Here is an 11,362-nt window from a genome sequence, read left to right on the forward strand (position 1 = left end):
ATCCAATAATTTATTTGGCTACTTATAGTACTTTGGGATCCTGTTTTCTGTACTCTTGGGGCCTTTTCAACCCAACACTTTCAGTGAACAGCAAACTAATCTATTATGTTATCTATACTCACAAATTCACTATTAAAGTAAATGTTTCAAAGTCATCTTCTTCCCCATTGCCAGCTTTTAAAGGAAATCTTATTTGGAATCTCAATGTAGAAAGGATTATAAAAGTCGAACTGCTCTGATTAAAACAGTAAAGGGGTCCTGCTTTGACTCACCACTTTGTCTCCAAAGCCCCTGAAATACCCAGTGGCATCTTGGGTCTCAGAGAAAGAGTTTATTTCTAATGTATGAGTGTTCTAGGGCACTGCCACTCAAAGTACGCTTCTCAGACAATCAGCATCACCAAGGAACTTGTTAGAAATGTGCAATATCGGGCCGGCCCATGGCTCACTCGGGAGAGTGTGGTGCTGATAACACCAAGGCCCCGGGTTCGGATCCCATATAGGGATGGCCGGTTGGCTCACTGGGTGAGCGTGGTGCTGACAACACCAAGTCAAGGGTTAAGATCCCCTTACCAGCCATCTTTAAAAAAAAAAAGAAATGTGCAATATCCAACCCAGGCCTACTGAAACTAAATTCACAACAAGCATATTTAACAGGATGCTTTGGTGATTCGTATGCACATTAACATTTGAGAGACACACAGACACACACACAGACACAAAGACACACAGAGACACACACACACACACACACACACACACACACACACACACAGCCCACATTTTTTAGAGTCACTTGACATACAATTACCACAGTTATCTTGTCACGGACCAATAACAGTTTACAGATCACACTTTGGATAGCAATGCTCTATAGCAAACCAAACCTTAAAGGATGTTCCTGATAAAATCATAACACCTGACAAACTAAAAAAGAAGTTAAAAACTTACTTCTTATTGAAATATGTTGAATTCTCTTTCCTCTTGGTGAATCCATTTGGTAGAAGTTTCAAGTTAATACCTTGCTTTCGGGCACGGTTTTTCATAAAGTACATCTAAAAACCCAAAATAAATAGACAAATTAATCTTTAAATGCCTTAAATTTCAAAAGTGAGTTAAACAATGTTCAGTAATATAACAGCTAAGATTTACTCAGTACTTATGTTTCACAAACAGCTCTAAGCAGTAATCTCATTTAATGTTTATGATACTATGAGATAGGTACTATTACCACCACAATTTTAGCAGTAAAAATTAATGAGATTCCAACATCATACAGCTATCTCTGAGGGGCAGAACCTATATCCAAACCCAGGTCCATCTAATTCCACAGCCTGTGCTTTTAATCATATGCTCTGTAAGTCAAAAGAAGAATTTCATGAAGATTTTTAAAAAATACAGGTCATTTGGCAGTCATGGGGCTACCTATACAATTTCTTATTTCTTTTACTAATGGTTTTATACCACAGTTAGCTGTCCATATCTCTGATTTTACTATTGGACAAGTAGCTCATTCAAGGGAGGAACCATGGCATTGCCTCATACATGTATAAGGCCTAACTTAAAGTAGCCACTGTCGACAGTCTAAAATGAGATATGAGAACATCTGGCTCTGACATGTGTTACTCCATTGACCATCTGGGTTAGTTAAGCTGAACGAGGCAACGCCAGAGAGTTGTGAAGAAAGTACTATCATTACGTTTCTAAAGGCAAAGAAGAAGAAAGATCAGTCAAAAAAAAAGTCAAAGTATAAATGCAAGTTTGTTTTTGGTTAAATGGGGATCTAGAATTTGCAATGCAAGGAGTTACAATCAAGTCATAAGCCAAGGAAAAGGAAGGGTTAGCTCTCATTGGCTAAGTAGGAAAATGTCTTTTAAAATTACATATAATAACTGAGAAGACTTTGGTTACAGTAACAGCAATGGTAATTATAAGTAATCATAATGGCAGTGACCATCACTCCCACAGAAAACATCTAGGAATCCTTACTTAAATTAAGCTGAGACACAGAATAATACACCCTCAGGATACAGGTAAACCAGAAATAAACTCTTCCCATAGAGCATGCTAGGAAACTTGAATGGTCTGACTGGAACAGAGGAAAAAGAAAAAAAAATCTGTTAGAAGTTGTGGCCATGGGCCAGCCTTGCTCAGATTTGCAATGATTTGCCTTGTTTGTGTGCAAAGAGCACAAATAGCTATACTCCAAAAAAAAGAACAAAGTGGGAGGACTAACTATCAGATAACAAATTTCAGTAAAAAACTGTTAATAATTGAGAGTGTAGTATTGGTGCAAGACAGATAAGTTAACCAACGGAATGAAATAAACAGGCCATGAACTGACCGAAGCATATATGGATGATTGATATATGATAAAGGTGGTCCTGCAGAGCAGTAGGAAAAGGATGAACTTACCAATAAATGGCACTAGGAAAAGTGGATTATCCATATGGAAAACTAAATGGGACTTCCACTTTACACAACACCAAAAATCAATTTACACAATACCAAAAATCAATTTTAAATAGTTTAAAGATGTAAATGTGAAATGAAATACTAAACAGGTTTTAGAAAATAATTACGGGAGAATATCCTCTTAACTTCAAGGCAGGGAAAGATTTTTTCATAAAAACATAAAACTGCCAACTATAAAGAAATGATAAATTTGACTACATTAAAGTTAAGAACACCTGTTCACCAGAAGTCACTACAGAGAAAAGACAAGCCAAAAAATAGAAGAAAGTATTTATAATATATCGACTATTGATTAATATCCAAGAAATACCAAGAATTCGTACAAACCAGTAAGAAAAGAAATTTGACCAAGGAAAAGATGAGCAAAACACATGAAAAGGCACTCCACAAAAGAGGAAATCCAAAATGGCCACAATATATGAAAGGTATTCACTCAATCTCTTAGAAATCAGAGAACTGCAAATTTAAAATCACAATAAAATTACAAAGCCATCAGATTGACAAAAATTTTAAAAGTCTAACCAAGTCAAGTATTGAAGAGAATGTGACAAATAGGTACATTTACACACTACTTGTCGGAGTGTAAACTGGTATAACCACTTTGGAAAATGTTTTGGTAATACCTAGTCAATTTGAAGATATACATACCCCACAGAGCAATTCCACTCCCAGGTATAAACACCAGAAAAATGTATGCACATGCAAACCACAATTCATAAACAAAAGTGTTCATAGTAGCACTGTTTTTAAATTTTTTTTTAATTTCAGAAAACCCAAAGTCCATGAATAGAACGGACAAACTGTGGTATGGTCTCAAGACAGAAAACGATTCAGAAATGAGAATAGGTCAGGGAAAAGAGGGTGGCCAGGAACTTCTGAAAAGCTGGTAATGTTCTAATTCTAGACTAGTTACATGGATGTGCACTTTACAATTATTCACTAAACCCTGTATTTCATTTTATGATTTTTAAAAATGCATGCTATATTTCACAATAAAAAGAGAAAAGTTAAAAATTAGTTTATCTTTAAGTAGAATTTTAATTATGCTTAATTAAGCTTGAGGAAAAATAGTAAGAGCTAATACATGATAATTTTCTTTCAGATATGTATAATGTCATGTCTGTAGCAAAAATAACAATAAAATGAGGTGTTTAAAAGGTATTAAAATTCAGGATGGCTGGTTAGCTCAGTTGGTTACAGCACAGCCTTGTAACACCAAGCAAGATCAAGGGTTCAGATCCGCATACCAGTCAGCTGCCCTCCCCCACACCCAAAAAATTTAAAATTCTGCAACTCCAACACTAAAATGGTCTTTGAAAAATGAACATAATTCCATGACATAATATTAAAGAATCCCTAGAACAATACTAGCTGCAAAATATTTCAAATATGCAAGCTTTGATTTTTGCACAGTGCTTAAGAATTAAGAAAGGGACGCAAGACTATGAAAATTAAGTACATTAGAAGTATATTAGAACAGTAAGTCGTTAGCTTTCTTCAAAACCGGAATCTAATTACTTCCCAATAAATCTAACAGCATGACCCAAGCCACCAACGTGTCTCACATGGGTCACAGCAGCAGCCTTGTAACTGATCTCTCTGCTTCTAATCTTCTACTTTTGCCCCCTAAAGATGACACAGCAGCAAGAATGGTCTTTCAAAAAGCAAACATGTTCAAAATCCTCCCTTGGTTTCCATTTTCACTTAGAATACATTAGGAACTCTCATTGGTTTCTCTAACCTTATCTTTAAGGTTCTCCTCCACGTTCACTATGCTTCAGTCACTGTGCCCCTCTTTTAATTTCTCAAACACACCAACCTTGTTCCTGACTCAGGTCTTTACTTCTGCTTTTGTTTCTACCTAAAACAGTTTTCCTCCAAATGCTCACACAATAGCCTCTATTCCATCATTCAGATCACTGCTTAAATTTCTCTCAATTAAGCTTCTCCTGATAACTATATGGAAAAAACTGACATCCTCTCCCCAATAAACACCATTTTCATTTCTTTAACTTCTGGAGGCTTCTTTATTTTCTACATGCACTTAACTCTATCTGAAACTATATTTGTTCCTCTACTCACCTCCTGTCTCTCCCACTACAAGCTCCATAAAAAGAAGGATCTTCATTTGGTCACTGCCATATCCCCAGTATCCAAAATAGCCCTATATCATGGTGGCCACTTAAGTGAAAAAATGAATCTAATTGATTGGAAGGAATTCTAACCAGAAGGGATTAGAAGAAATACTTACATGTTTATTGCTTATTGGTCTTTTCAAGAAAACATCTCTAGTAATATGGTCTGCTGTTCTTGCCACATCTTCCAAAAATCGATAATCTAAAAATTTCAAAATAGAAAAATAAATATATACCAATGGCCAGGAAGCATCAATCTGCTATGCACAAAATGGCTTACCACTTAAGAGATTCATTTCAGTAAATTGTTGTATTGAAACGTATGCAGTTTTATCTCGAACTCCATTACATGTCAGTTCTGCTTTGTGTTTCTTCACACAGGGCAAACTGAAGACACAAAGAAGAGGTACTTTTACATGTCAAGATAAGAGGGGTACAGATATAGGTAATAAAGTAGAAAGTTATATACATACCTACAGGAATATCGCATACAACGTGGACATCTGTATTTCGCTTCTTCTGTACCACAAGTTTCACATCTACAAAAGCCCACATGTAACTTATTAATTATCAAATATTAATTCTACTAATCTATTTATAAATTTTGAATGCTGATTCAATTACTTGTCACATTTATAGACATGTACTCACTGAATAAAGTACATACAAATAACTCTGATAAAGTACTTGAGTTTGAAAATTCTCTATGAAAGAAGAGCCAAAGGACATTTACAATGTTATTAGTGATAGGGAACTCATGAAAACATGTATTAAAATTTTAAAAACATATCACTTTGATTTCTTTTTCTCCTGTAAATTAGAGAATGAGATTACTCACTAATATTTTAACTTGAATTCCTGGCAATCTAGTAACAATTGTGTGAGTTTGTGTGTATCCTGAAGTCCAATCCATGACCTATGTTTAGATATTTTAGAAGCACACACACCAGAAAAAGAATATAAGACCCAGTCAACTTTAGGAATAGCAGTTGCATCTTTTTCTTTCTCAACTCCACATCTAACCTAAAATGGGCATCAATATAATCTAGAAATGCTATTACCCATCATTTGTCCTCTACCGCTCTCCTAGGATCTTGGGATACTGACAATCAAACTACAGCTACTTTTATTTGGTCCACTATGTTCTAGACAGTAATATTTCCAAGAATCTGACTACTCTTTTATTTCCTATGTTGTCCCATGATCATACCATAAGAAAATTAATTCAAAAGCCATAAATACTCTTTGTACCCACACAGAAGCTTCACAATTGAGTTCAAGTGCACTTTTGTTTAATTTTACCTTAATTCACTTTGTCGTTGTTGGTTTTATTAGACTTCTAATATCTATTCTTTCTCAAAGGAATATCCAGAGCATATTAAGTCAAGATAGATTTGGTTCCAAAGGCTCTTCTAGTCCCCAGAATTTTTACTTTCCTAACTCATTAAACCACTATTCATTGAACACTCTCAAATTCACATATTTTCACTGAATTGGTTGTCATCTGCATATGCTTTCCACTTCCCCAACCCCGTCTGCCACCAACACCACTCAGACGCCAAAAACCCAAACTAGTGCTTATTTTTCATTATTCTACTTCTACTGATAGTGTAGTTTCCTTCACCACAGACAACACAAGACTCCACAGTTTTATTCCCCCAATAAGAATTCTCCCTGCCCTACCTTGACATGGCCAGTTTCCGCTTGCAGCCCACTGAGTGATTTATCTGAGGTTCTTCTTTCACCTTTGTATCATCCATCACTTCTTTCTTCAGGAAAATCTCTTCTTTCACATGCACTCCTTCCATTATATCCTCTTCTTTTATTTTCTGAGCAACAAACATCTCCTCTTGTTTCACCTCTAAGTTATTCTCCTCTTCCTTCACTTCTGGCCAGTCCATTACTTCTTCCTTCACCTTCACTTTCTCTTCCTTTACCTCTAGTTCATGCACTTTCTCTTCTTTTAGCACCAAACTACTATCCATCTCCTGTTTCACCTCCAGTATGCCTACTTTTTCATCCTTCACCTCAGGCCCATCCTCCACCTCCTGCTTTATCCACTGGCCATCCAACATGCCTTCTTCTACTTCCGACCAGTCCATAATTTCTTGCTTTACAACTCTTAAGTCCATTCGCATCTCCTCTGCCCTTTGTCCACTTCCTTCCTCTCCATCCCCTGTCTTCTTCATTTCTGTCAGTCCACTCTGCTCCTTCCCACCGCCGGCCTCCTGCATCACTGCTAAGTCTCCGACTCCCTCCATACCCGACTCGGGACTTAGCCGCGCTCCCTCAGCTGCACTCCGTAAACTTGACTCCGACGTCCCTTTATTTTCAGCAGCAAACTCTATCAAATCACGACCCTCGGCCTCTGCTGCCACTTTGTCCTTCAATGTGGCTGCTCACGCCAATCGGAAGAATTACCGGCCAGGACACCAACTGCGACCCACGTGCGGAGCCAAGAAGCCACTAGGAGTAAACGCCTGCCGGGAGCTTCTACCCGAATCGCAGTAAAGCAAGGCTTCCGCGCCTCACCACTTCACGACTTGCAGTGTTCTTTACGGCTCTACGGCGGTCCTGCCCGGATCCAATGAGGGAAACGGCGTGCGGCCACGCCTACTGTGACTCCCGCCTCCCGGGCGGGGTTTAGCTTCATTCTTCCGCTGGGGAAGCCCACCTCGGCCTCACCGGTGGTGACTCGCCACATTCTACTAGGTGAAAAGAGAGTAGGTGAGCCAGGCAGAAGGGAGAGAAACAAAATGGGAAGACCCACCCTAATCTGTATTAACGATTAAATCTATTTTTTTTCTCAAAGTCGAGGATACATCTGGTGTTACACCTTTCTAAGCTTCAGTTTCTTCAGATATCCGCTAGGGAAGATGGTATTACAAGTCTCATAATGTTATTGTGAAGATTATATGAAATCATGCATAGGTTCCTCAAGTCGGTTATTAGAAATCTTAAAAAAAATAATAATGCATGGGAATCAGCTAGCGGTAACTGACACAAACTCAATATATGGTGGCTGTGTTTACTGGGAATCCTGATAGGATTCAGATAGGAAAGAAGGAATTAACTTCTATTCTTTCAGCTCTTTGTCAGTGACAGCCCGCATCGGCCCGTTTCCCATTCCCAGCCTTCTACAGGATTCTCTGAGAGAGCATTATACATACAGTCATGCGCTGCACGCAAGGAGGACCCCATATAGGACAGTGGTTTATGAGATTATAATGGAGCTGAAAAATTCCTATCGCCACGTGATGTCGTAGATACACATTTCTTATATGTAGCTACGCCCCTAGTTATATGACGCTTGACTGTATGTATTCCCTTGTTTAAAGACTGGGCCGGGGGCCGGCCTGTGGCTCACTTGGGAGGGTGTGGTGCGATAACACCAGGGACATGGGTTCGGATCCCTATATAGGGATGGCCGGTTAGCTCACTTCAGAGAGCCTGGTGCTGACAACACCAAGTCAAGGGTTAAGATCCCCTTAACGGTCATCTTTAAAAAAAAAAAAAAAAAAGACCGGGCCCCAGGATTGAACACCCAAACGAAAAACAAAAACCACCTTTGCGTCCATTTCAGTTGCTTTTATAAATTACTACATACTGGATATTAGGCACCTAATCTTCACATAAAGTCTGTAAGATATACTCATATATTTTATTTTCTCACTACGTGAGGAGACTTCAAAGAAATTACTTAGCTGTGGGCTGCTTTGTGCTACCCCTCAGACCCTGTCCTATTGCAAAGCACTCAGCTGTTACCACTCATCCACACATCGGCCAGGGAATGGGAATTTTGAATGGGTGAGCAGAGTGAGGAAGAGAGGTAATTCTGAACCTTATTTGGGGAACCACCACCAATTGGGCAGCGCTGGAAGGAGCATTGAAGTAAGTCGAGGGAGTTGAGTAAAATCCACTCATGGGTTGTGAGGAGGAAGTGTCCAGAGGAGACTATCATATGGACTATGTCTTTTGGAAATACTTAGAAGTGCCAATTGTCCTTGGAGTCAAAGAGAACCTGACTGGATCTTCAGGCTAGGTTACATCTTTACACTAGGAAAAGGGGCTAAATGACAGAAAGAGGATGAACCTAGAGAAAATTATGTTAAGTGAAATAAGCCAGGCACAGAAAGAGAAATATTGCATGTCCTCACTCATAAGTGGGAGCTAAAAAGATAGATAAAAAAGAAAGATACAACAATCACAATCATACATTGAACTTTCAAAAGGAGAGAACAGAACTGGGGTTGCCAGAGGTGGGAAAGTGGGAGGGGGAAAGAGGGTAAGGAAGGAATTGGTAAAGGGCCACAAAAAATGATCACATTGTATAATGTTGAACATACTAATTATCCTGATTTGAGCATCATATGTTGCACACGGGTATTGATATTCAACTCTGTACCCCACATACATGTACGATCAACTAACTATATTTCAATAATTTAAAAAATGACAAAAAGAATCCATGTTGTAGCATATCTGTGGTTTGTTCCTTTTTATTGCTAAATAGTATTTCTTTGTATGGATATGCCACATCTGTCCATTCATGTACCATTGATGGGTATTTGGATTGTTCCAGTTTGTGCTATTTTGAATAATTCTGCTTCCATGTTCATTTAAAGTCTGTGTGGATATATGCCTTCATTTTCATTGAGTAGATCCTAAAGAGTGTAATTGCTGGGCCATATGCTAAGTTAATGTTTAATTTTTAAGAAACGGCCAAACTGTTTTCCAAAGTAGCTGTACCATTTTACATTCCCACTGGCAGAGGGTTCCATTTTCTCTACATTCTTGCAAATACATGGTATTGTCAGTTTTTTGATTATAGGTGTGTAGTGGTATCTCACTGTACATTTAATTTGCATTTCCTTAATGACTAGTATCTTTTAATGTGCTGGCCATTTCTTTAATGTTTATTCAAATCCTTTGCCCATTTTTAATTGACTTGTCTTTTTATTATCAAATTGTATATACATATATATATATATATATATATATATATATTATGGATACAAGTCAGTGGTGGACAGCTGCCAAGATGTTCCCCAATGATTCCCATGTAGTATTCATACCAATGTGTAGAATGATCCTACATTATTTCAGGATTGGTTGTGTTACTGGTTGCATACTGAGGATGTAATATTATGTTACTTCTGAGATGACGTTTGAAAAAAGGATATAGTTTCTGTCTTAGGCACTTGCTCTTTTGTTCTCCTAAATTACTCACTCTGGCAGAAGCAAGATGTCATGTTGTGAGTAGCCCTACAGAGAGGCCTATGTGGCAGGGAACCAAAGCCTGTGGCTGTTGCAGTCTGAATTGTGTTCCCTCAAAATTCATATGTTGAAACTCTAACCCTCAGTACCACAGAAGATGACTATATTTGAAGATTATGGTCTTTAAAGAGGTGTGTAGCCTGGCCATTTAGCTCACTTGGTTACAGCATGGTGCTGATAACACCAAGGTCAAGGGTTCAGATTCCCGACCAACTGCCCCCCCAAAAAAGAAAAAGAGATGATTGAGTTAAAATGAGGTCATTAGAGTGGCCTCTAATCCAATCTGACTGGAGTCCTCATAAGAAGAAGAAATTTAGACACAAAAAGAGACACCAGGGATACAGGCACATAGAGAAAAGACCATGTGAAGACACAGTGATAAGCCAACAGGAGAAGCCTCAGGGAAAAAATAAAACTGCTGACACCTTGATCCTGGACTTCTAGCTTCTAGAACTGTAAGAAAATAAATTTCTGTTGTTTAAGCCACTCAGTCTGTACTATTTTGTTATAACAGCCCTAGAAAACTAATACACTAGTCAACAACCAGCAACGAACTGAGGCTGGCCTGTGGCCATGTGAGTGAGCTTGGAAGAAGATTCTTTAGTCCTAGTCCAGCTTTGATGTGCCTGCAGCTTTGGCTAACAGATAATTCCAGATTCCTGACACCTAGAAATTGTGTGGGATTATAAATATTCATTGTTTTAAATTGCTACATTTCTGGATAATTGCTGCAAAGCAATAGATAATATCAGGTTCTTCCAAGGCAGGCAAATGTTTTCTCCCAGTCTGTGGCTTGTTTTTAATTTTCTTAGTTGTGACCTTTAAAAGGCAAAAATTTTACATTTTGATCAAATCCAATTAATCAGTTTTTTATGATTTATGCTTTTTGAGTCGTGCTAATAAATTTTTGCCTAGCCCAAAGTTCCAGAGATTTTCTCCTATATTTTCCAGCAGTTTTATAGTTTTAGCTCTTACATTTAGGTCTATGATCAATTTTGAGTTGGTTTTTGTATATACTACAAAGTAGTGGTTTAAGTTCTTTTTATATATGGATGTCTTATTGTCCAAGCACCATATATTGAAAAGACTATCCTTTTCCCTTGAATTGCCGTGACATTAAAAAAAAAAAAAAAAAAATGGCTACAAATATAAGGATTTATTTCTGGACTTTATGTTCTGTTTTCATTGGTACATATGTCTAACCTTACACTAGTACCATACTCTCTTGACTATCATAACTTTATAGCAAGTTCCAAAACCGAGTAGTATAAATGCTACTTTGTTCTTCTTGAAAATTGTCTTGGCTACTCTAGGTCCTTTGTGTTTCAATATAAATTTTATGATCAGCTTGTCAATTTCTACAAAAGATCTTGCTGGGATTTTGATAGAAATTATGTGGAATATCTAGATCAATTTGGGACAATTGACATCTAAATAATATTGTGTCTTACAATCCATGAAAATGGAATGTCACCC

General features: G+C 37.8%; 1 protein-coding gene across 1 annotated transcript in view; it reads right to left on the minus strand.

Annotated features, from left to right (window-relative positions):
• ZNHIT6 (zinc finger HIT-type containing 6) overlaps window positions 1–7,101 on the minus strand; it is a 60,887-nt gene extending 53,786 nt beyond the window's left edge. Inside the window, exons 1-5 of the mRNA XM_063105472.1 lie at window positions 6,293–7,101; window positions 5,083–5,148; window positions 4,890–4,996; window positions 4,726–4,811; window positions 951–1,054 (exon numbers count right to left, since the gene is read on the minus strand). Coding sequence (XP_062961542.1) covers window positions 951–1,054; window positions 4,726–4,811; window positions 4,890–4,996; window positions 5,083–5,148; window positions 6,293–6,870 — 941 coding nt within the window. The 5' untranslated portion in view covers window positions 6,871–7,101. The remainder of the gene's footprint in view (window positions 1–950; window positions 1,055–4,725; window positions 4,812–4,889; window positions 4,997–5,082; window positions 5,149–6,292) is intronic.
• Between the last annotated feature and the right edge of the window lie 4,261 nt (window positions 7,102–11,362).

The sequence above is a fragment of the Cynocephalus volans genome, chromosome 8 (genome assembly GCF_027409185.1).
Source record: "Cynocephalus volans isolate mCynVol1 chromosome 8, mCynVol1.pri, whole genome shotgun sequence".
In the NCBI taxonomy this organism is placed as follows: Eukaryota; Metazoa; Chordata; class Mammalia; order Dermoptera; family Cynocephalidae; genus Cynocephalus; species Cynocephalus volans.